General features: G+C 43.6%; 1 protein-coding gene across 4 annotated transcripts in view; it reads left to right on the top strand.

Moving 5' to 3' along the window:
- LOC126517949 (putative phosphatidate phosphatase) overlaps positions 1-27,097 on the top strand; it is a 50,119-nt gene that overhangs the window by 2,358 nt on the left and 20,664 nt on the right. For 2 of the 4 annotated variants that reach the window (XM_050167779.3, XM_050167781.3), the window contains exons 2-5: positions 2,190-2,341; positions 4,059-4,160; positions 16,226-16,498; positions 18,239-18,421. In XM_050167779.3, the coding sequence (XP_050023736.2) occupies positions 2,190-2,341; positions 4,059-4,160; positions 16,226-16,498; positions 18,239-18,421 (710 nt within the window). Of the gene's footprint in view, positions 1-2,189; positions 2,342-4,058; positions 4,161-16,225; positions 16,499-18,238; positions 18,422-20,832; positions 26,126-27,097 lie in introns of those variants that run through there. The other 2 variants (XM_050167780.3, XM_050167782.3) reach the window with 2 other exon arrangements.

The following is a 27,097-nucleotide window of genomic DNA, read 5'->3' on the forward strand; positions in this document are numbered from 1 at the left end:
AAAAAATGAAGCCAGAACATTACAGATAAATAATGGGTGTCAAGTCATTGAACACCATACTGAAGTGAAAGAACTCTGTTAAAAGGGGTATACATGGCACCCCAGATGAAAAAAGATATCTTGGCCATGAGGCCCCACTGGTGGAAGCAACTATAAATTTGACTCACTTGGAAGCTTAAAATGAAACGGTGCATATATTCCGATTATTTGGCATCGCCACTGAAGAAAGTGCACTTGAATGAACGTGGAAATGCCAAGCAAAACAGATGCACTGATAAAAGTGTAAAGAAATTCGCTGTTTCCTGGACATGGCATACAAGATTGACAAGTGTATGAGCAACGTGAAGGATGCATTTTGTCTCTCTTTTATTCAAACACACACACTGCACCAACATGCAAGTGAGTAGTCACTTTAACACAGTGCAGCTGACTGCTGACTAACGAGCAATGGGTCCCATTATAAAAGCCTAGAGCAACCTGAAAAATGGAGCATTGGTTTGTCAGCGTGTTTTGAGTGTGACATTCTAGCCATGACCACACGCAGAGCTTACCTCTTCTGTGAACAATGAACAGTGGAAAAAAATATGCCATAAAAAGAATGGGCATAAAATCTCCACAAAAAGCAAGAAAGAACTTGCGACCCTTGGTAGTACTTTTTATTTGTGAAACCTTGTGAAGAGAGGTGCCATTAGGTTTACCACACAGTTTGGCTCGGCAAAGTCATAGCAGGTGTATTTTATTATTTATACCTGTGCTACAAGAATGGAGTTGCACCTTCAGAAACTGGATCTATGTGTTATATTATGTGTGCATTTCTGATCCCCCAAGCTGCGATTCAGCAAGGGCTTAACTGTTTCTTTTTAGTCCACTTTTAAATCATCCTTGCATCTGTGTGTATTATTTAAAAAAAAAATGCATTCGGTCTTTCAAGTAGCAGCTATCCAATTTGAGGATTAAGTCAAATAGGATGATCAATTTGACAATTGAGTCAAATGGCTATTCAGTATTTTGGGATACTCCTTGTTTGAACATCTCCCCATAACATTCCCACACCCCTGCAACAATTGGTAAGCACTTATTTACACATTATACATTAGAAATGTAGTATAAAGGTTGATGGTACACACACAGTTTAACTTTAATTAGCCAGAGCAACTAGTATTGCATTGAGCTGATATGAGAAACCAATTAGCAAGACACAATTTTTGTGTATTCATTTAGGCTTTTCTTGACAGATGGCACTGCACGGATTGACATCTCCATTGTCAGTTTGCAAAATACAGGACACATTGCTGTGATTCTATCGCCACTTTCCTGCTAGCTATCCAAGCAAGACAAAAGTTCACAGGAAGATGAAGGCATGAAGCAATAAAGTGTGGTTAAACAATGAATGTCACTGGAGATGCTGCGGCATTTCTTTTCTGTTAGCTGATGGCAGACTTATTGTCTTATTGCTTTATTACATTTATTGCAGCGAGCTAAAGTTGTCTTACTGCCTTATTACATACTCACACATGTAAATTGCTTGTCTTTTTTCAGTGACCATTTGTGACCAGCAACCACTGTTACAAAGCTGTCACTTGGCGCAACACATGCTTTCATGTATTGGAACTTTCTCGAATTGTTGCCGATTTTATAGTGAAAGGATCTTGCCTAATTGGATTACGTGCTCAACATTAATCGTGGTGGTGTACAGGCCCGGCCACTGATAGCGGAAACACAGGAGTCGTGGTGTTGCTCTGTGGAGAGCCCCACCAACGGCTCCTCATCAACTCTTGCGACACAGGCGCAATCAAAGCGATTGGTGAAAAGCCTGACAAGTTGTGTCCTATGATGAGCCGTCTACTAAGACTTCACGAGATGCCGGTGGTGGCACTCCGCGAAGCGTCGTTATGAGCTCCCGCGTTCCCACTAGCAGTGGCTGCCCCTGTACATTCTGGACTGTACGTGAGCACCAATGATTATGGTGGAATGTGCGATGGGTCACATATATATAGCTCATGCACTTGACCCGTACATCAGATTCCACCGACTGATAAGTGTGTTTGCCACTATCATTGTGCTTTCAGTCGCTACTTGTTTTTCTGGGTGCGAGTTTGCCCAATAATGAGTTAGATTGGTGACTTACAGTTTCGGTATTGTCTGGTTCATCACCGTGGCTACAGTGTGACAATATTAATCTTTTCCAGTTGGCGTACCTATCCTTGTCCTCTTCCTGGTAGGCAAGCCATTTAAACGTGGCTTCTTCTGCGATGATGAATCGCTGAGGTACCCGTTTCGTGACTCCACTGTCACATCACCAATGCTCTACTCCTATGGCATCCTCATACCTATTATCGTGGTGAGTGCTGTGAATATAAGTTCCTTGCTTGCTTTTGAAAAATGACAAATTGCACCAGATATATTATTAGAGTGGCAATTTGATTGAAGAATTCTGGTGCGTGCCATATCACTTGCCGTGCTTGAGCAGTTACTTTATGGCCTTTTTTTTTTTGCGAACAGGAGGAATATTCCTTAATTTGATATGCACTTTTAAATAGTGGCTTTTGACAAAACAACACATCTTCTACACTTTCAACAAGTGGCAAAACAGTACATTTTAATGCTGCTTATTTGTTTTTAGAAAAGAGAAAGCTTTTCTGAGAAAGTTTGCAGAGTGAGAAATGTGAATTAGAGGTAGATTAGCTTACAGTGACATAGCTCGGGAAGCTGTTTAAAAAAACAATGGTTTATCTGCTTATTGGCACAAGGAAAGGAGCTCGTCATTACTTGAGAAATGTCTAATTGCTGGCATGTTTACATTAATCATCCAAATTGCAATCACAGCAGTGCCTTAGGCAGATATTTATGTCTTGCGTGCTTCGGTTCCAAGCATATGAGACTCAGCGTACTTATCAAAATAAGGTCAAAGGGCAGAAGCTTGCAGAAGGCAGCACTGCATTAAGATAAATGCACAGCTCTTTGTTCACAAGCAACAAAATGTTCTCATGTCACATGTAAGTTTGCTTTTCTCACTTTTTGAGGCAAGGCTGACAATGGTTCAGATTAGAAGCTGATATCATGGAAAGGAAAAAAAAACTAAAAAAAATCTCGCAGGCTCTTTACTCTAGTGTGTGAACATCTAATTGTGATAGCAAAAAGGATATAGCAAGCACTTCACAATGAATTTGTCTTTACTATGTGTTGACATACTATTGCAAGGTTTAGAGATTGCTTATTTTTACTGACATTGACAAGTGTTCAAAGTTCATTATTCATAACTTGAAGAATCTCGCTGCAGGCACAAAAACAGCTGCAATTTCATAATCACACATAGCACTCCAGTGTTTGCAAAACACCAAGCGCGAGTCCTCCATAATGCAAGCGAAAGTGGCACCCCTCACTGCTGCATTGTGCATGTTCCAAACTGCACAACATGCAGTCTCTGTCGCAGTGCAGCATGAAATCGCAGACAGCTCACAGCATGTGAAAGGGGTCTAAGCAACTTTTCCTGTTCTAATGAATTATGGCACACCCAGAAGAAGAAAACACAGATTTGACCACTCAAGTTTTACAAACGTGAGTGTCTGAGTTGAGAGGCATACAAACTGTATGTCTCAGCTCGACACTGTGTCTTGAATCTAGAAAGCACAATGTAGTGCTGCACCTGAAGTGAGCTGATTGATTGTGAAGCCGGAACTTTATGAACACACTCAATTATTTACTAGAGTGCTCTGGCATGAGGATATGCTTCTTCATAGACTTCCCATTGCAGTCATCATTGGGGCACGTTATTGGAGCACAGTGCCTAGTTCAGTCTAGGCAGTTCTCCCCTACATTTGCACCTAGGAATAGCTTCAAGTTGAGACACACTTGGAAAAGGGCCCGATTCTTTTTTTTTTTTTTTTCCTAAAAGGCGAGTTGGCAAGCTTAGTTGGAAATCGTGGATAAAGATGCAGCAGTGACAAATGTCTTGAGGGCTTGGGAGGGAAGCCGGAGGCAGGTGTGTATCTGGGTTGGATGGCTTGACAAGTTTTGCTGCTACCTACATTTTTGCTTGCATTCTCCTTTCTGTGAAGATGACTGTGCTGGAGGGAATGCGAGCCATGCTGCGTGTGCACGAGACGATCGCCACGAGCAAGAAGCTGCTGTACAAATGGAAGGTGCCATCGTCACTACAGGTATGAGTATTGTATTGTACACATTGGCATAAACTTTTCAGAGGAACAGAGAGATTCACGTTTTTATGTTGAACATTTATTCTGCACTATCAAGAAATAAACTTTCACTTGTCAGTGCACCTCATTATTGTCTTGCTGTTTTTGTTGTCCTTGAAATCCTTTGGTGCCATTTCCAAGCCATGCAAGCCATCCTGTAGTGCCTCGCTTCCTCACTCGAGCTAATTTGCTTGAAGAGGACGTTCAGGCGTCGTAAATCTCCCTTCGGGAACCCTCAGTGGCCTATTCTCTTTCTGTTAGGCCATTTATAGGTGCTTTGTCACTTCTTTGCCAGGCATTACAATCTCTCACGAAATTTATCGAGAGTACAGGGTGAGTTAGACAAACCCTTCTTTATTCTGCTGCCTTAGTCCACAACCAGTGATGGAACTAGACTCCTAGCAGCATAGACACATCGTGCCCCCTCTGCTTTAACTTCTTGTTCTCATTTTTGACCAACCTTTCCCTCAGTGGCGCACTTTAAATGTCCTCTGTTAAGTTCACCTTGTGAGAGAAGAGTAAATGCCTTGTCCTCTAATAGAATTTCTTACTGTATTAGTGCTAATGAAATCGAAGAAACGTATTGGCATTAATGCACAGAACGTTACATGAGAGGCACTGACTGCATCTTCTAGCACCTTTGCAGCATAGCAGCCAGAAAAGCAGTTGGGCTTGTTGGTTACTTATTTTCAGCAAGTAACATCAAGCACCTTGTATGTATAATACAAGAGCAAACACAGGAAGCTAGAACTATCTATACCCCAAAACCCCTCCTCTCATACCCTGGAAATGACTCGCACTCTATGGTGTAATCGCGAAGAAATTACATGTACACACCTGCGATGCAATTATGGTCAGCTTCAAGCAGCTTCATGCTTGAATTTTTTGGTGAATTGAAGAAAATCTTCCACATTCTACATAGCAGAGTGCAAGCGTAAGTGTGCACTCATCGTCAACGAGTGATGCAGGAACGGCTAGGTTTATAGGTAATGAGCATTGCTGCCAGAACACCTATGCTGAAGAATGAAGAGACACAAGGCACTACTACTAGAGCTCTTCTGACCACTGGAGTTTGATGTGAGCAATGTGCACGTGCTCGGCAGTCGCGATGTGGCATTCACAAAAGCCGTGGTGGTTTACCTCCTTTTGGTTTCCAGGTGCTACATGCATATTGCACTTTAATCCTTCTTTGCACCAAGCTTCTCATGCTAATGGCACCTTGAAGCACAACACATTTTGGAACACAGATAGCAGCAGTGTGGAATACTGGCATCAGACATGCAAACGACATAAGTGCTGCAAAAAAGTGTGCTCTAAAAAATCTAAAAAAATCATTTCTGCGCTTTGTGTAGTTGCAGCAACAATGTTCTCCTTTGTGGACCACAACAATTGTGGACCACTCTTGTTGCGATGGGGCTGCAGATCTAGTGCCTCTTCTACGGCGCAGCCACTAATCCGATTTCTTTCCACGTGTGGGTGTTTCCATTTTCTGTAAGCTTTCCTTTTGCTCGCTCCATGACAAAACCCAATGTACGCCCTGGAAATGTCCCTACCACTACTCTTATGTTGCCTTTCACCCTCTCCACAATTGCCTCTGAACACCTAGCCAGGTTTGAGTCACCGGCAATTATCACCCTTTCACTCTCTCCAACTGGCGTGGCCTCTCCCTGCTTCCCTTTGTCATCCTTTTCCAGGTGATTCGTACTTGACAAGGGGCATGGACCCCTGTGTTCCTGCTTTCCATTTTATATGTTGCCATTGATGCCCTCTAGTGTGCAGCTGTAAGGCTTATATGTTAGAGAGCCCTGTACAGCTACTCTATGGCATTCTAAAGCCTACATGGAATACTACGCTAGCAGACGACGCGTAGCACTGTACTTCCCATGCTCACTAGCACTTTTCGGCGCCTCAAAAACTGCAAGCTGCCCGGATTGCCTACGAAATGACCTGGTGAATCTCACGTCTTGCAGTATTCGCATGCGTGCCGGCATGTACATTGTAAAAAGGGAACAGAAACATGTGGCAATTCTAGACATACCTTTCCTTTTTCTTTTTCTGTTTCTCACTTTTTTCTGTGGTTGCATGCACAGATTTGATGTTGTTGGTCTTACCGTGATTTTACAGAAACAAAAATTACACAGGCTACTTCCTTATGAGAGTAAATTTTACTCCCATATTTACTGCAATATTCAGGGATTATGAGAGAGTCAAATGCTGGCGATGTGGCTGTAGCAGAATATGCGAATGTAGATAACCACACTTCATATAGAACACGCGCAAGTGGCAACAAGACATTCGGCACTACGAGACATACAAGGACCGACTCTACCAGTATATATAACCTTGATATGAATGGCATGGCTGGCCTGCTGAGCAGCTAGTAATTTGTTTGCACTTGAGTTCTGGCTGCCTGCACAATTGTATGGGCGGTGAAGCTGCACACAACCATTAATTGAACATAGTAAAGAAACAAACAAAAGTCATTTCGTGCACCTCATGACCAAATTTTCCCTTCTTTCACTGTTCTCCTTTTCCTGTTCTCCTTGTTTCATCCGCGTCACGCGGCTTCTTCAAGCACACCATCCCAACGCTTTAGAGCTGCGCCGCCAATGCCGGGGTGCAGTGAGGGATTAATTCTCAGCGTTATGTCGCACACATCGGCGCACCACCGCTGCTATCTGGGAGCTCGGACAAAAAGGGGACTTCGTGGCGGCGCCGCTAGATGGCGCAGCATGTCGGGGGAAAGAAATTTATAAGATTTATAAAATTATAAGATTGGATGCGTTAGAGGCATAGGTAAATAAGCAAAGTAGATATATAGGTTTTCAGGATGAGAGCAAAGATTGAGACAGGCAAAATGCTAGACTGTGTGGGGATGCGCGACTCTCGCGCGTCCCCTGATGTTTTTCCCGCATAGCGCATCCCCTGATATGCTGTTTTCCCGCACGGCTCGCGTGGCCTGGCGGTCGGAGTGGTACAAGCGCGCTGCGAGAGATGGCGCGACTGTCGCGCTGCTGCGGGGTTACTTGGGCGCCGAAAGGGAAGGCGCTTGCTCTCTTTGGGTTCGGGAAGCGAGCGGGAGCGGACGTGCCCCCCCGCGCGTGCGCCGACCATGCTTCTGCGAGACCGTCTCGCGTGGCCGCCTTCGAACGTGCCACCATTCGCGTGACTGTACACGCGAACGACCAGGCGTTGGGATCCAGCATGGGGCGAACATATTCGCTCGCAATGCGGTCGCGGTAAGTCGGACTTCTAGATTTGTCGCGCGCCCATCGGCATGTTTTGCGGATAGCAACTCGGCTAGCAGGCATTGATCTATGAAAGGTGCAATAAATGCCCTTGTGACTGTTTGCACTACTGTGTTGTCGTTCCTTTGTGCCAAGAGTACGGAGGAGAACCCCATATCTCCCACATCTGGCTGCCCAACGTGGACCTCTTGGGGCATCGGACGATAATTTTAAGTGTTGCTTCGTTCGAGACCTTTGTTTGAACCGAAGCGTAGGCCTAGCGTGGGTTTTGATCGCTAGCGTCGGCGGCGTGCTTTCTTGAGCGAGGCGACGGTGGCTGTAGTGTGTTTGAACTTATCAACATGCTAAGCCTTTTCGCAAGTGTTTTTTTTTAATGACATTCGTCAGTACGAGAGCCACGTGGTCTGCATCCTGGGAGAGCGAGGCTGAGCGCCCGCGGAGCAGTGGCAAGCCTGAAGCGAGTGAGTACGGAAGCCTCGTGGGTGGTCCGAATTTCTTATGTAAATAGCTTCTTCTATTTCTTTGACTCGGATGAAGTCGCGGCTCAGGGAGCCGCGGGCCACGGGTGCCACTACGGGCTGACTGGTATTGCGGCCTGGCACCGGGCGCTCCGACACCGTCTGGGACGGTGGGCGCCGTCAACTCGGATGCTGTGTGCACCGAGCGGAGTAGGACCACCTCACAGAGCTGACGTCTCCTCGCGGCTGCCTGTTTTGCGCCCATTTTGGGTGTTGTTTTTGGATGCCGGTTGTTGTCAGGGTAGCGACGCTTTAGGCCTAAGGCTTTACGAAGCTGCCTGTCGCACGTGGAGGGACACAACCTGGTGGACCGTGGCGTTGAGGTGTTGCAAGTTGCTTCCCTCATTCTAGTTTGGCCTCGCACTTGGCCTCGCACGAATTGAAATTACTCGTTCGGCTCAAGGAAGCGAGCTTCGTTCACGTGAACTTAGCATTTGAGTAGCTGCCCGATCTTTTGCCAGCCGAGTTGAACATCGTACCACGTGGGCGATGCGCATGCAGAATTCCTCTCCCTTGCACTACTGTAGTGTTTGCCGAGTGTGTTGAGTTTACGCAGCGTGATTGGAGTCACCCCTGGCTTGCTGTCACCTGCACATCGTCTGCGCTGCTGCCCCGGACTACGATCGAGTCACCCCGGGCGATGGTGATGCTGTGGCCAGTTCGGCGCAGCGACTTCGGCGGCCTCCTGCATCCAGCTCACAACCCTCGGCGGCGGACAAAGGAGCCAGCGGTCACCGACAGCTACGGCGGCTCTTGCCAGCAGGGCGCGTCGGCGCGAGCGACACTTGCTCGTACCGACTACTGCGTCGTCGTTTCCGGAGTCCTGGCCTGGAATGATGCCGTCGAGTCTGCAAAGCTGCTGCTGTGACCGGCGGACGCCAGCGGTGTACCCCAAGGACAGTCGGCTCGCATGTTACGGACAGCGTGTGGACATTTCCCCGGCGCGGCCACTGTTGCATGTACCACCTTGTTCGCGAAGCACGGGTTAATGTTAGACCGTGTGACATGTTTCGCCGGAATAAGAAGTGATTTAAGGTTGGGGGGATGCGGGGATGCGCGACTCTCGCGCGTCCCCTGATGTTTTTCCCGCATAGCGCATCCCCTGATATGCTGTTTTCCCGCACGGCTCGCGTGATTGATTGAAACTTTTATTAGAAGGGGTGGCCTGGCGGTCGGAGTGGTACAAGCGCGGTGCGAGAGATGGCGCGACTGTCGCGCTGCTGCGGGGTTACTTGGGCGCCGAAAGGGAAGGCGCTTGCTCTCTTTGGGTTCGGGAAGCGAGCGGGAGCGGACGTGCCCCCCCGCGCGCGTGCACCGACCATGCTTCTGCGAGACCGTCTCGCGTGGCCGCCTGCGAACGTGCCACCATTCGCGTGACTGTACACGCGAACGACCAGGCGTTGGGATCCAGCATGGGGCGAACATATTCGCTCGCAATGCGGTCGCGGTAAGTCGGACTTCTAGATTTGTCGCGCGCCCATCGGCATGTTTTGGGGATAGCAACTCGGCTAGCAGGCATTGATCTATGAAAGGTGCAATAAATGCCCTTGTGACTGTTTGCACTACTGTGTTGTCATTCCTTTGTGCCTAGAGTACGGAGGAGAACCCCATATCTCCCACAACTGATAAATATCTGTATATTACTTGATTAGCTCAAGCAAGCTGGAAGACTATTTGTTGCCCAGTTTCGAACGGGATCCCAATGAATCATCATGGAAGCACGAGATGGCTAACACTGATGTATTTTGGCGTTGGCAAGCCGGTGTATCACTACATCGCTTGAATGCTAATCACATTAATGCCGGCAGTCACCATGAGCTGGGTCCCGACGGTATTTTATATATATATTTTTACATGTACGACCATTCTTGTGAGATGTTCCAATTCACATTGTCAGACTGATTAGCAGCCTGACAATGTAGATCACTCGTGCATGCATGTGTCATTCACGTATGGCAAGGCAAAGTACCTAACGAAAAAAAAAAAACAGATGGGTGCAGCTATACAGAACAATGATCAGAATCAGCGAGGTGTTCTGGGCAAGCGAGCGTGTGCCTTCACAGCGGCTGTGGCAAAAACGTGCTGCTTCTGAAACTAAGGCACATGGACATGCTGGTAATTCAAACACGTCATGAAATTAAGTGCGAACTCAAAAATACATATATTACTTGTGAGTTGGCACTTCGTTGTTTGCGTCACGGAGAGAGTGACGTCAAGAAAGCGCAGAGGCACTGCCGTCACTTCCGCTGCGAGCTATGGGCCTGGCCGTCACCATGATTCGAGCGCATGATCTTTCTACAGGCGCCGCTTGTCTCTGAAGATAAGGTGATCACTTGCAGGCAACTTGTCAAAAAGGCTTTTAGAATAGCCATAGTCATTTTTCTGCATCATGTGTTGCCCTTCCTTGTTTGTTTACAAACATGCGGCCTAAATATACATGTCTTATGCCCTTTCAGCGTCGGAAGAATCGTAAAGACTCGGTGCACTGTGCGGCAGCATCTGTTCTGATGCTCAGTGGCTTTTGACGCAGGTGGTAATTTGATCCTTTTGACACGACAGACAAATGACATGTGTCTTCAATAGTCTTCTGACGTACATAAAAAGAGAGAAAGTGGAATCTGAAGAATGTACATTATATAATGCTATTCCTATGAATAGGCTCATTCTAAAGGGGCTGCCCCATCAGTTGAAGCTGTCTGACTTCATTTTCTATGAACTCTCCGCCGTGCGCACGCTAATTCAAAGGCGTCTGTGTTTGTGTGTATGAGGTACACGGTGTTTATGTGCACGAACGTGGTGATAGTGCCTTGCAATGCGAAGACAAGGTTTTGGAAAAACGCTGCTTCAGTTGCTGGTCAATGTATGTATGTATGTGTGGCCACAGCCACACATGCATACACAGAAAGCGTATATACACAAAGTATAGTAATGCTAACTATATATATATATATATATATATATATATATATATATATATATATATATATATATAGGAAGTAAACAAAAAAAGACACCAGCGACAACATTTTTTCTTCTTTTTAGTGCATTGTTGAATCGCACTAATGCACTTCTCTGTTTATGTATGTTACATCCACTCCTGTAATAGCCCGTCATGGACTGACAGTATCAATAAATAAATAATAAATAAATAAACATAGGGGGCAATTACTTGTACTTACTAACTGAATTAAAGAAATTATAAATAGATGGTAGTGAAAGTGGATGAAAAAACATTTATTTTTAATGAACCACAGATGAAGTGAAAATTGGGATGTGATTAGAAATAATGTGATAGCGATAGTGTAATGAGATTAATTAGCAGTAAACATGTAGTCACGATTGTGGTGTCATCCTTTACTTAGTGTCCATCCATCCTGTTTCGTTCGCGCTGTATGTAAATATGCTATAGTCATCCTGCGAAGGGTTTCTGTCGCATTATTATTATTTTTTTCCCATGGCAGCTACTGTGTAGAGATGCTATCTGAAATTACACCGCCTTCAATATAGGCCCAGGTCGGCGATAGAAGGCACGTGCCCAGCGTTACGTGTTGTGTAACAGCGACAAAAGTGAGACACGTTTGTGGCCAAGTTCACGCAAAGCCGCGCACGTCTCGATGTCATGCCTGCACTGGACTACGAGGTGCAGCCGTGCAGCTGCGGTAGAAAACGATGACCCTTCGGCTATGTACAAACAAGAAAATGACACAGATACAATTACATTCGATGGTTTTTGTGTAGCTCATTTATATACATAGGGGCAGAGAGCATCACGGCAGGCTCGAAACGGGCATAAGTGCATTTTCTCTGATGTCACTTGTCATTCACATGGCATACCATTAACCGCTTTACCATAACAGCTGACGTCGCGAATACAACAGGAAAGTTCAAATGACAGCTATTTCTGTAATAGGAACATTTGGCCTGACTGATAGTATTACCGTCGCCGCATGCCTCTGCATTCAGACGAAGCCACGCGCACCTCTGGTTGCAATGAACTCTCGCTTTGCATGTGTACTGGTGCAAACATACAGGCTATTCGTGAACGTATCAATATATTTTTTTTATTTCGTTTTGTTGACGAGAAAAACTGTGCAGCACATGCACCTACTAGCCAATGTTTACTGTTGCACACAACATCGCTGGGTGTCACCAGCAGTGCTGCTAGTATTAGTGTCACAGGAACACTGTGCTGTATACCGTCTTTAGGGCTGTAATGTCTGGTTCCACATGAAGCGATTTTGCAATGCGTTTATTGGAGCTGCAATGCGATATCTCATTTCAGTGCACCTTATTGTGGAAGACTAAATTATTGTTCGCGTAGGCGTATGCAGTTGAATTCGGTTAAAATGTGTTTGAACTCGTTACTCTGGTTATTATTAATAGTGATAATAATCATGCATGCAGACCACTGTGGCATGCCTCATGATATGCGCTGTCATTGGTTGCCGCCCATACTGTTCGCGTGATTTTGCATGGAAGTTCAACACTCTAAAGGGGCGGGGCGGCTTACTCGCAGCAGCTGCATGCGACGTCGCAAGTGCGAAATCGATAAATACATGTCAGGATATAGGGCTGATGTCTTCGTATCTCGGCCACTTCTGCATAGGGAAAGATGCGGTGGCATTTGAAAATCGAGGCGTAAAACCCTTATCTCACAAATATTTGCTCCACTGAAATGCACGTTCTCCGTTAAGCCTTCGTACTGACACGTGCTTCACACCTATCAGATATGCCGTGGTGAAAAACCGTAGTGCTTCTGCAACATCACTTCATACGAGATATCATACAGATAAGCCGCATTCTTCACAATCTCCATTCATTTACGGATCACGCGTTCCTAGATACTCGAGCTCGGTGCACGCTCCTGCGTGCAGACATGTGCGATGGCTACAGTACACTGATAACATTGTGCGAAGTGTTGCAATGCACACTGATGCCTCCCTTCTGCCTGTGTCTGCTTAGTATTAAAGGTAAAAAATGACAACGCTGGCGTTTCTTCTTTCCCCAAAGACGTGACTAATTAGTTGAGTTTTGTCTCTCTCCCCCTTTCTTTTTCACCGACAGACAGGCATGTACCCAGGGGGAGGCCCGGGGGCCCCTCCCCCCCTAAATTAAGCGGCATAACCCCCCCCCCCTTCCCATGCCACGACTCCTCACACACATTGCTAAAGCGCCGCCAAATCAATCTTGAGACGTGATAGCTATTCGACGCTCGACATTTTGCTGCCTTTTCACTCCTTTTGGATCGCAGTAGTTCTCAGCATCTCCTGGGGTGTGAAGGCCAGTTTTCTCATCGATTCGGTGCCCGCGCAATTTACTCGAGATGCGTTCAGTTGTCACCATCTATTCCAATGGTCACGTGCATCACTGTTGCTTTGTTAGTCCAACCTTTGTTTAGACTGATCCAATGGATCGGAAATGGATTTGGTTCGTAGTCAGCTGGCCTGTATGCTCGTGGAGCGAGTTGCAGCCGGAGACAACGCAACGCCATTTGCGAATAACTTTTTCTTTTGCTTCATTATTTCCTCAAATGACGGCTTGCCACGACACTGGCAGATCCTCGGATCCATATACACGTGATAAAGGTTAGATAAGGTGGAAAATAAAATCATGCGAAACAGCGTCCATGATCAAACCCTGCAATAACTGTTAAACCCACACGAAATATGAATATCACCTGTTACCTTGTCTGGTTTTTCCGTAAGTGTACAGCACTTTTCATGCAAAATTGAAAACTGGGAACAAGAGTCGCAAGGAGTTAAGAAATTAAGCGATCTACTAAGGGAGAGAGCCGAGGCAACAGGCAAAGAGGAAGGAAAGACGAAAATTAACAAATTTAACCGTTGCTTGTGAAACTGTTTATGGATCAACATCTTTTTATTTAAAAAGAAGTAGAGAAAAACCATCAGAAGTGGGGAATGATTCCGTGTGTTTTGAATGACGCTTCTACCATTATCAGTCTTAACTGCCTGACATAGCCACTTCTTAGCTATGCTTATGTGGGTGTTTTTCTAACCTTCCACGGTGGGCGCAGTACACCTAGAACTGCAGCGTCCTGCGCTCTATGCAGTTGTACGGGACTGGCAGCCACGCATCATTACGCAACTTCCGAAATAACAATACGAATCGGTTTTGCCACTTGGTAGAGCAGTAAATGAGGGGCCCAAAAGAACTGTGATTTTTCAGCAAATATATATTTATCTGTATTTCTTCCAAAGCTAATGAAAAAAAAACGCTACTAGAAATCTTTATTTTACACTTTCGCTTGTTTACTTGTTCTTGGCACTGTTCTTCCTGCGCGAGTCCATTTGATGTGGTTCCTTGTTTGTCAAGGAAAGGAGAGGTCTATTTCACAGATATACCTGTGAGGTACACCTTATTTCATTTCTCTTCTGCGGGTTTACAAGTTTTTGTGGCGAACGGTGGGAATTATTCACATTTACACTAGTAAAGGTCCCCCCCCCCCTCATTTGCACAGAAAAGTCTGTGCAAGTGACTGCGTCAAATGAAGCGTCTGAAACAGATTTGGATAACGAATCAAATAGTGATATGGCACCGAATCACATATAACACCTTTTCAAATATTTTTACAATAACATTACAATAACAATAACACTCTCAACTGTTTTGAGAGTGTACTCTTAAAACATTTGCACCCTTTGGGGTGTATATTTGTACCACAACAATAATCGTCATCTGCCTTGCTTGCATTTCCTTTCTTGACAACTCGACGCTCGCTACTTTCCTGTTGAGAATGCTGTCACACTGATAATGTGCAAGCTGTTTGTGACTTGAGAAGTACCAGGCTTGCAGCGTTAAAGAAAGGAAACGTGGGCAAGACAGGTCACGATTATTGTTGTGGGACAAGATAAGCCCCAGAGGGTATAATTTTTGTTAAGAGTGTACACACTCAACACCCTAGAAACAGTTGCACCCTTTGGGGTGTATATTTGCCACACAACACTAATCGTAATCTGTTTTGCCCGCATTTCCTTTCTTTAACGCTGCGAGCCCAGCACTTCCAAGTCACGAATGGCATGCATGTTATCAGAGCATGACAGATCATTCTCAATAGGAAAGTAATGAGCAGAGCGTTTTTAAGAAAGGAAGCGCAAGACAGATGACGATTATAGTTGTGTGGCAAATATGCACCCCAAAGGGTGTAACTGTTTTTAGAGTGATGAGGAAAGGGTGTTATGGCAACTCAAAGCACCCATTGTATGGGTGTTTTGGTTTGTGAAAGTGCTTTTTACCTACACACACTCTAAAGACAGTTGCACTTTTTGTGGTGTATATTTGTCCCACAACAATAATTATCTGCATTGCTTGTGTTTCCTTTCTTGATAAGTCCGCACTTGCTACTTTTCTTTCGAGAATTCTGTGTCACCCTGTTTGTGAGTTGGAAGTACCGGGCTCTCAGTGCTAAAGAAAGAAAATGCGGGCAAGACAGATGATGCTTATCGTTGTGGGACAAGATAAGCCCCAAAGGGTGTAAATTTTTTAAGAGTTTGGTGCGACCTAAAGACTAAGAGAATACCCTTAAGAGAGTAAATCAGTTTACAGCTGCAGCTCATGAAACCTTTGCTTTGCATTGGTTCCCACAGTGCATGGCATCTGCATGTATATATATTTTTTATGAGAGAAAAACAGTGGTTGACTGGAGCAGCTTTGCCTATGACGCCTTTACGAAGACATTATTTGTGGTGGCAGTTTCACTGAAGCTGTGGTATTTGTTTTGTTGCCCTCTGTTAGAGGGCAGTATCCAAAGCTTCAGAGCTACAGCAATGCTACCAAAAAATAATCAAGCACGGCTTGGCGATGTTTCTGACTATTTTTGGAGTAGTCATGTAGCTTTTGATGGATAATGACACAACATAGCAGTGACTATAGAGTTTTACCTTGTCTGTATCCACATTAACCTTTACGGGAATACCGAATTACGGTAAATGTGAATGGCTGTAATACCGATGGTAGCGTCATCTTGTGACGCTTTGTCCAGCAATGTGTGAAACGATTTTGTGTTGTGCTGGCATGTTCTCGTCAAAACAATGTAAGACAAAATAGAGTGCATGTAGTAGATTGCATCGCTGCCGACGCTTTATACCGGCAGATAAGTAGACTATAGTTGGTTATATAATAATTTTGTCTTTTCTTGTTAAACACTACACAAGATGGCACCATTAAACCAGCCACTCATGTTTATGCCCTCGGTAATGGAGCATCCCGTGAAGTTGTTTGCATCCATGTGCGCCACTTCTTGTAGGTCCTCTATATGCTGGTCGGTGTGTTCCTGATGGGGGCAGCAATAAGCCAGCTTCTCACCGACATTGCCAAGTACACGATCGGGCGTCTGCGGCCGCACTTCTTTGACTTGTGCCAGCCTGTCAACCTGAAGGTCCTGTGTGCAAAGCCGTATACCTATGTGGAAAACTTCACCTGCGGCAGCAATGCAACAGAACACCAGCTTAAAGAGATGCGACTCTCCTTCATGTCAGGGCACTCATCTTTCTCGGCCTACACCATGATGTACACAGTGGTGAGTGTACCACAACATTTGGAATCGGTGCCGCTTGTGACTTTGGTGTTGCAGTTTCAGGGATTGTGTGGGGTTGAGAGACATAGAGTATACTAATGTCACAAATGCTTGTAAAACAATAGGGTGCTATGCTCAGCCATTTTTGTAGTTGCTGACTGTTATTAAAGTAACGTGACAGCATGAGTTGTTGACCAGCCATGAGATGTTAGGCTGCCCAATGGGCCAAATGGTTATTAAGGTATACAGTTGAAAGTTTAGAAAGGAGCACGTTCTTGTGTTACTAACAACTATGATAAATGGGAAAGGGAAATGAGGGGCCCAGCTTGCTGCCAGTGGGAGCCGAACCCACAACCTCTGCACTACAGCGGTGGCTCTTCGCATGTCCACTTTTTCAGTATTTATGTATGTGTAGGAGATCTAGCCCGGGGAATGTTAGCCAGTGCTACACATGCCCATGGCCGTGAGTTGCACTGGCAAACAACTACAGTGCCTGACAATCCTCAAGCAGGGTTTTTGATGAAAACTAGAGTTGCAATATTGCAGCATGCAATGCTGAATGTGCTCATGTGGCTGGCAAATGTGACTGGTTGTTCTGTCTTCACCTGTCCCCTTCAAAAGCTTGTGCCTAATGAAAAGAAAAATTTCTTTCACGCAACAAACATCCATCGAACCTTGCCTACAACTAAACAGTGACTCGTAGTGCTGCATATAGTAATGTTGCCACCGTATAAATGAAAGGTAATAGTATGAGAGTGTGTAGTAGCAGAGCATGAGCTGTGTATGCCTGCAGGCTATATGTAAATGCTTGAATGCATTGCTCATTATGTGGTGACATAGTGCATTTGTAGCTTGTAATAGAGCCAACAGTGTGTGAATACGCTTGAATGGCAGAATGACTTGGTGAAGCAGCTACCTGGCCAAGTGAGCAGGCCCCTGTTAGCAGTTTTTTCTGTACATGGCCTGCAGAACTGCTTCATAATGACCAAACCATTGTTCACAATGTTGGGTGGGGTGCGCCTTCAGGTTTGCCAACAGCTACAGGCTTTTACAGCTCATGCTTTGCTGCATGTTTGCACATTCTCTCTTGCACTTCTGGTGACTCTAGTCTCGGTGCACTGTGTAGGGTTGAATCGCACTTGGTAACAGACAACAAAGTAGTTTGAGCATACAAAAAGGGGCATTCATTGCTCTTTCTGCACAAGCAAGCTAGCTGATATACATACAATGACTAGGTTTTCGATGAGACATGCTGAGGGATTGATGTAGTTCACTTTGCCATGCAACGATATAGAGCAAAAAATGTTCACCCATGTCTCACACCTAAGTTGTTTGCGGGTGTGACCATGCAAGCAGAAGTACATCCAAGCGATTGTATTCACCTTTGTTGTTACCACACTCCGGAATGCACAAATGAGTGTGCGGTCAGTGCACGTGCGCGCACCGTCCCGGAGCAGGAGGAAGAAGCCAGTTCCTCTCGGGCTCGAGTTATCTATGCTATCAAGTGGAATTCACATTGGAACATTCGCGCCATCTCTCGTCATAGCTACGACAATTCCACCATCACGCATGTGTCATTTGGATTAACCAAACAACTGGAAATCAAGGTTCGTATGCAAAAGATGAACGTCGGGTGACACGAAGGAGTCGAGTGACACCACAGCTGCAGCCAAAACTTGCACATATTGAATGCACTCACCAGTCACGGGCTGTAATTGCCTAATTTTTCTTCTTGTTTCTCAGCTGTACATCCATGCACGGATGCCATGGCGCAACTCTGTGGCCATGGCTGCACGTACGGTAGTTCAAGTGGCACTGCTGTCACTGGCCTGGTACACAGCGCTCTCTCGTGTCTCCAACTACAAGCACCACTGGAGCGATGTGCTAGCTGGTTCAGCCGAAGGCTACCTGGTGGCCATTGTCGTGGTGGGTTTCATTTTTTACTCACATGTGTTCTGGATGGAAGCAGAGAATGCTTTGAAGCAGCTATTTGTAGTGGCCAGCATGGAGGACATGGGTTACGGTGCATGTCACTCGTGGACATTACTATTCTTAAGCATGAAACAATAGCGTGACACAAGATGAAGGAAAAAGGCACAAGGCAGAGTGCTCTGTCCTGTTCCTCTTTCCTTCGTTCTTTGTTGCACTGTTGAAGTGATCTGCTGAGTGACAAGATGTACCAACCAGCCCGAATGAGCACGCTGCCATGAAACACAAAAAATGTCCCAAGGGTGCCCAGTCATGCTGGTTGGCACATTTACAGAAATACCTAAGGATTAGAGATGCAGGAAATAACCTAAAAGTGTGGTGTTCACCTAGAGGAACAAGTTATTTCACTTGCCACAACTTACGTGAAGGTAAGCACAAAGAAATGACAAGCAACAACAAAAAATAGCATGTGCCCACTATGCATACCAAGGGCAATTTAAAGCAATTATGCATGAACCTTCCTATTCTGTGTTTGTCTGTGTTGTTGGTTGTTTCTTTGCACTCGCATGTGGGGTAGCTTGTAGCATATCATTTATAAGCTTTCAATGGAAAGGCACCAATGGGTTTTCTAGTTGCATTCCTGCGTGCCTTATACGAGTCACCCCAAGCGCTTCTGAGCCTGGCAAAAAGTAAGTAGTTACAGCAATGTAGCAAACTTTACAAAGCACAAAAAACTTTAGCCAATATGTTTGACATCCTTATTTCATTGTGCTCCAGCATCATTTCCATGCATTGTGTCGTGGCTGGTGAAAGTTGGATGTGCATGCCTTTTCTGCATGATGCATGTAAATTGCAAGTCACCACTTTTGTAGCAGTAAAGCTATAGGTTATTGAATAATGAAGGTTCTTGGAGGTACTGATGTGAATGAAGGTTATGTACCTGTTTGCCTCACTGAAAGCAAGGTAATCTTACTATAAGGCAGTACTTTTACAGCACATGGCAGCAATTGTATTGTGTTGTATAAGCTGTAAAGAAGAATGCAAAGGAAAAAATAAAGAAATAAATAAAGACTGGCAGTTGTTACCAGAAAGAGCACAACACCTCCTTTATTTCTAAGTGGTGGAAACATAAAAGCAACGAATGAAATGAGAATCCATGATTCTAGATAACTCGTCAGTTTGTCTACGATGGTCGATGGTACAGGTTGGAGCCAATGAGACTTCTCTTTATTCAAGGTCCCTGATCAAAAAAAGTTCCCTTGTCAGAACATTGGCACTGTCCTGCAACATCCACTGTTTCAACAATCATTGTTGAAAAACCGACAGGGTAGGTAATCTAGGGTTCTCATTTAGTTTGTATCTTTTCTATTTTCACACCTGAGAAAGAAAGCACGTGTTGTGCTCTTTATTAAAGTTGCCAGCCGTCCTGTGAGCCTCTGTCTCAATCAGTTTTTTAACTTTACCTCAGAGCACGACAGAAATGTGGGCCCCTTTCTGTAGCTGTTGGTACACAGCTGACATTAAAGAAAAGTAATGGGCAATATGGCCTGGGCAATATGTCACGGGTGTTTGCACAGTCTCAGGGGCCACATCACGTGTGAACTTTATTCATTGCCTATAGCATGCTGGCATACTCGACAAATTTTGCAAGGCTGGCATCATGGCCACCAGGAAGAGGTCATGTGCAGTGCGGCAGCTTAGCAAATGATGCTAATGTAGAAACGTTCATGGCAAGAGTGTATGCATTTGTTAAAAACAAGAAAATCGCACGTGCTTCAAGCACTCATACACACACAAACCTCCTGAGAAAGGCACACTCAGATGTCATAGATCACTCTGGATTTACCGCATAGAAAAACTTGTGCAGTGTCCCCAAAAAAGTAATTGCAGAAATTTTCCTCTTGATGGTCTCCCAGCACAAATGAGTAGACCAACATCTTATCTAAGAACCTTCTGTAAGATAAGGGAGCATTCGGTGCTGTGCAAGCAGGTTTGGTGCTTTTGCTGAGACTATATAAATGTTTTTTTTTATGCTGTACACACAAGGGGCGGAATCAGTATTGAGCGATCGCATTCGGAGAGTCACTTTCGCGAGGTTTTACAACACTGGGCACTGAATGCATTGAAGTAGATGGCCAAAAGCATTCCTGGTTCTGCGTGAAAGCAGCCAGCTTGGTACCCTGCCATGAATGCTGTTGGTCGCGTACTCTGACGTGTCCCATGCTTGGTCGCGTGAAATTTCACGAGAGTGATCATATCCCCAAAGTCAGTGTTAGAGAACACTGGCTTGGCTTTAATTGCATCAGTGCTGCCTCTTGCATCTATTAGAAAATGGCTTTTGTTGAAAATATTAAGAAAAAGAATTAGCACGGCAGCTGATGCAGCCCGTTTCAAACGCATATGTGCAGTGGGTGACGTTCTTTGGCTCCTCGTGTCACCACCATACCAAGTTGACTCCGGATGTCGAAGCTATGTCTGTGTCCCAGAAAAAGGATGACTACGGCACAATCTGAGCCCAAGGATTTCTCACTGTACATTCCATTTGCAATACTGTGATTTGTTAGCTAGTGTGTAGACTCAATTTCAGTTATCATGTGTGATAATTGTTGCCACCACAATAAGGTGGGGCACGCTTTATTTAAAGGGACACTAAAGAGAAAATTCAGTTTAGTTGTATCAGTAAATTACACTTCTATGATACCAAAAATGGCACTCTCACCATAGGAGAAGGCCGGGTAAGCCACAAAATATGCAGAAAGGAAACATGAGGGGCAACACCACTTTGAAGTTCCCGTACCAGCTTGCCTTGACGTCATCGATTTTGACAGCACCTGCTGAGGGCCTAGTTGGTATTTTACAGATGTGGGCAAACAAATAAACTTTTCAGAAAACAAATTACATATGAACAGAAGTATTGAATATCGAATTGAATATTGAATTGTCAGTGGTGGTGTGCATATATTTACAGCAGGAATATATGTATTTTGGTATAGTTAAGTACCAATGCCTGTAGTGACTAGGGCAAGAAACACAGCTATCAGATACAAAGAATCAATTTCAAGCACAGGATCACTAATTATCATTAAAAAACCTGTACAAATAGCCTCTCAACATCTTTAGAGCCTGGTTGTCAACAAGCTCTAAAAAAAGAAAATGGCCACTGTGTGGTTAGCTTTTCAAAAACTCTAAATAAATTATTGCGAACAAGATCTGAAAAAAAAAAAAAAGAAAGCTGCTAAAGGACTTGTGTGCCATTCGCACGTGTAAAAGGGCTCATTACACAGAACACATCACAAGCTGTAGCATAAAAGATAAACACTGCTACCTAACTAGACTTCCCAAAACATAAAATGACAGGCTACAAGTGATAATCACAGGTTGTCATTTCTGCAAAACCAAACGTGCCAAGCGGTTCCCTTTTGAATACTAGCATAAATATACATAGTAGGCTATGCTGTGGAAGCTATGGAAGTAGCTTTAAGAAATTGTAAAAATGGTCTATGGAAGATAGGACAATTCTAGCCCTTGAACTAAAAAATCGTTTATTGAGGCAAACATTGCATCCACAAAAAATGAAATGCGTAATTGACTAACTAACACAGTTTTACTAATTAATTTACAGCACATATTGCACTCTACAAATTGTGGCTAGTCAGTTCACAAAGCGTATCGACTTGGAACAAATTCTAAGGATGGCACTTGTTTTGAGATATGCACCATCAACCTTGCATAAACATGCACTGTACTTGCCCTTACCTTTTTATGAAAATGTTTTATACATTGAAGCACGAAAGTAACTGGAACGCCAACGCATTTTGTTGACCACTTTGAAGATTAACATCTTGAAACTGCTGCCAACCTGAGAATTCGTTCCAAGCAGATATGCCTTGCAAACTGACTGCCTACAATCAGAAAATTGCAATATGCACTTGTAAAGTAATAAATTAAATAGTTAATTAGTGCAGTTATGTCAATTATTCAATCAAGCATTTTGATCTCCCATAGAGGTAATGTCCACCTCACCAAGTAGTTCAGTTCATCGGTTACAATCGTGGTACCTACTAAAGGTGATTTTGAAAAAATTTAGTGCATCTAAAGAGAGAGCACCTGGTACATTCCTACTTGTAGGCGCAAGTTTACGTCAAATCACATGTTACTTATGCATATTTCTGCTTTTAGTGCGCAGCGTACTATGTTTTGGCACAGCGCAAGTTGTGGCTGCTGGTTGCAGAAGCACGTTACGCCACTCGTATGGTGGCGAATAGGTTTAGATTTCAGAAGCCTTTCGTGTGTAATAAATACGCCATGTTTTGTGACGTAGAAGTATGAGACATAATTTTGCCTTGAATTACACAGCGCGTATGTAATGTCTTTCTTTCACATGTGATGCACTACTTTTTCGTAATGGATGCAGACAGTGACCTCAAGCCTTCGTAACATAGCCTGCTTTGCAAGAAATGGATAGTTGGCACCAGATTCTTTTCGAAACTTCGAATATTTGCCCACCCCTAGTTTGTTTTAATTGGTAAACACGGACTGCATCATGTTATAAAGGGGCCAAAGAGTGAAGTTATAGAATCAGAACATTTAAAGCACTGCAATGGCATATATGCAAGAAAATGCTTAAAAAATCCATGACGTCACGCTGGCATACAGGCACTGGGATTTTAGCACGAAATTCAAGGAATGGAAGTTTGGCTTCTTTGTCTATACTTGCAGACGACTTTTCTTGGCAATGAAGTAATAGCTACAGGGGTGGAGCTTCCGAACAATTGTTACTACATCACGTAGCCCCAGCTGAGCTTGACGGCGGTTGCAGTTTCCTGGAGCAGATATTAAATCAGTGTAGCTTCCATGTGCAATAATCTTGCATTAGGAAAATTGCAAAAAATGGAAAAGTAAGTCGGATTTAACACGTGCATTTTATGCCTTAATTTTAATAAGAAATACAATGTTCGTGCTTTCTGTTCCCCAGCTTAAGCCACTGCAAATGAAAGAACTTTGGAGTCTTAGTGCAGTTTCTGTTCACAGTGTGCTACTTGTGCCCAATTTGCATCTGTGGCTTTCCTTTCACTGTCTCAGAAAGTTGTCTGCCTGTGTAGTAATGAACATGTTGCAACGAAATTAACAAAAATCAAAAGTTTTGAAGGTCTACTGTGTCAGTCTATACTGATTTATGGTTTCTCTTTAGACTCCCTTTAAGTACTATATACAGGGTGATCATTTGCAAGTCTTACGGAATACTTAAAAATCGCCTGTGGAAGAAAGCATAATTCTTGTAATTGAACTGTATTATTCAAAGAGACGGACAGCATTATCGCGAGAAATCGACATACATATTCAACTAATTAAAGGAGGATGTGGCACTAAAATAGCATTTTCTAATTTTGTTTGAGTTCCCAGACATCACCAAGTCTGGTTGCAATCTGCACATAATTCTGGCTGTGGTGCCCTTGTCTACAAGCACAGACAAGGGCACTGGACTGCTCTAAAGCTGAAAAAAAAAAGCGAGGACATTTCGAAGAAATTGTCACAGAGCAGGTTTAAATTGAAGAGGAGGGTCAAACTTATGCAGCAGGGCACCTCGATTAATTATTTTTGTTCTTAAAATAAAATTACGTGTTCTGAAATCGTTTAGCTTGCTTTTCTCAGGTCGCACATTTTGGCTGAACAAAACCTGTGAGAAGGCTATCATTTCCAAAATGCTTTGCCAAAGCCTGCTTCCAAAGTAGTTTTTGGGCAAAAATTTTGTCAAGGACAAGGCGAGGTACTTTTTATATCACTAAATTTTTATCAACACAAAGAATTATTACATATCTGACAAATAATGACAACGAAGAGATTTGAACTTAGCCTCAAAGTGATGACATTGTTACAAAAATGCAATGAAAAACATGCAACTGGCCTTATCCTGCACTATAACCCCCGAGAAACTATCTAACAATAACAATCAGTGTGCCTTCATTATCTTTGAAATGATTTTTCCTAAAGTGACATGCCTAATTGGTCCTTATGACAGCCACACCTTTCTTCTATTTGATCTGTATTAATAAAGTTTAGAATATGTACTCAAAACAAGGTACCTAAACCTAGAAATTTTTATAAATATTCATGTAACCTGCATCCCCTTAACAAAAATTGACCAATTAACTTTTTAACTAGTTACGTTACAGTGCATGTTGCAATATACTAATTGTAGCCAGTGAGATTGCAAGATATTAAACTAAGTTAATTAAGATGAGTGAATTTTTTGTTAATTAGTTGAATATACATTTCGATTTCTCATGCAAGTAATGTCCACCTCTTTCACTAATCCAGCTCAAGGCCTAGAATTATGTTATCTGCAAGAGACAATTTTTAAAAAATTGTGTAGAACTTAAGAATGATATACTGTATATACATCTGACAGGTTCAGGTGGCATGCGAGTCTCTTGCTCAGGTTCCCAAAACATTTGCTTTCTCAAAACAGGTCTTTTGCTGTCTACCACCCGCATGCAGGCAAAGGGCTCCTCTCGCTGGACAGATTCCGCTGCCTGGCTCCAATGTCACAAGACATGAGCTGGCAAATCTTAAAGGAGTTAAGCATGTTTGATGTCGCTAGACCTGAGCTAGAGAAAGAAACCTTTAGTTCAAAAGGGCAAAAAATTAGGGAGAAGGCCTTTTTAACCATTGCACTGCTCCTCATTTGGCATCCGTTCAGCAAAAGATTATTTCAATCTAGTTGACAATCAAATATGCTTAGCTATTTGCAGGAGTATGCGAAAAATAAAATTGGTATAGAAGACCAGAGAAAGCACAAGTCCTGTGTACGCATGCTCCTGTTTTGTTTTGCACTGTAAATGTTTGTGTTGGACCACTTCAGGTCCATCATTGATGCTGTCATAAGAATGATAGAAGGTGCCAGTGGCAAGTCATTTTGCCATATATTTTGAGTCTAAGTGAAGCCCACCCCATTTCTTAGGACCCCACAGCCTTAAAAGAATTTGTGTGACTGAAAGCACCCTCTTTGCATTTGAATGTAGGCTGTATACATTTGAACCAATATTGTGTCAACATTTGTAAACATTTTAATGTTACCGCTATATCGAAACAGTGCCGAGTACAAGAACACTAATTCATACAACAGCACTGGTGATGACATTTGGTGACATTGTGTTCAGAGTGGAATGTACTGGCACTTGCTCTTGTGTGGCATCTTTTGGCGAGGGCAGGTTTAGTATTACAGTAGCCTTATGTTGGCTGCAAAAACCTTTATACCAGCATTGTGAAGGGTAGAAAAGACCCAGACTACTGTGCTGACGAAAATATAGATTTAATAAAAAGGATATTTCAGCTCCCACACAGGGGCCTTGTTCACTAGTAAATGTGCCATAACAGCACTTCGTACCAGCAGACGAAAGCACATGGCCACATAATGAGGATAGCATTGCAACATGTGCTGCTTGTTGACACAGCTGACACATTATGACACAGCTGCATGTGGCATCGTCCTGGTATCCTGATATAACAGTTACACTAGTATGTCCTGGGCTAAGAATCTCAATTATATGCAATATCACAAACAGGCTCAATGGAACAGAAAGGCAGCTATTTTCGCGGGATGTTGAGAGCAGGAGAAGCAAATGAAGCAGTACCATGAAATACACCTTGTCATACACAAAGTGAATGGTATTAATTGGTGTAGTGATGGCAGGCAGCATTCTGCTTGATTTATAGTTTATAAGACAAAAATGTTTCTTGCGTGTATCTTACTGGCAATCAAACGTTGCAGCGACAAGTGATGTCCACGATGCTCCACTCATCATAGCTAGCACTGAGCTTTCGTCCATTTGTGCCACTTTAGTAGCATAGTGTATTGCAATGGAAGAATATTAGTGTTAACACCACAGAATACATGAGGTAATAGTATCCACTAACCAAAACTGAAATGGTACAAGGTTGCGCTATTGCCTGTTTTTTTTGGCAGCTTGTATATTTACAAACATCCCACTTGACTAAGAGGCTACACTCACAGTCAAAAACCTTTGCAAAAAAAATGCCATTATTGGTGTATTGTATGATACACCAATAACAGAACATTCACTTTGTTGTGATACTGCTTTAGACATGAAACAATAGCAATACAAATTGTCAAATTACTCGTATTATCACTTTAATTCAGTTACATGATTCTGCTGTGAAATGGATGAAAAAAAAAATGTTTTAGCCTTAAAGTGAGACTTGTGATAAATACAACAAAGCATGCGAGCAAGAGTAAGATTTTATATACAGTAAGCTCTTGCATTGAATGCTTCCCAAGACTGCATCTAGGTGGAAGCTTTGCCACAATTTGATGATGTTGCTTTGCGAAAATGGTTACTAGCGCTACAAAGATCTGCAAGCTAGTTGATAAGTTGGTCCTCTTCGGCTTCCATCATCAGCTTAGTTCTCAGGTGCTCCCTCAGGTGTACATTGGTTCTAGCAAAGCAGGCAGCTTAAATAGCTCAACAAAATGGCAGTTTACTCCCTACAAGAAACTTAAAATTATCAGCTAGGAGCATCAGGAGCTGCAGAGGGTACAGTTAGGTAAGACCTAGGCTATATGATGAAAGATATTTGCTGGCTCACGCACTTCTTGACAAACGTATTTGACTTCATTTTCCGTGAGCAGTTTGCTGGGGACACAGTCTTGGA

This window comes from Dermacentor andersoni, chromosome 11, assembly GCF_023375885.2.
Source record: "Dermacentor andersoni chromosome 11, qqDerAnde1_hic_scaffold, whole genome shotgun sequence".
Lineage (NCBI taxonomy): Eukaryota > Metazoa > Arthropoda > Arachnida > Ixodida > Ixodidae > Dermacentor > Dermacentor andersoni.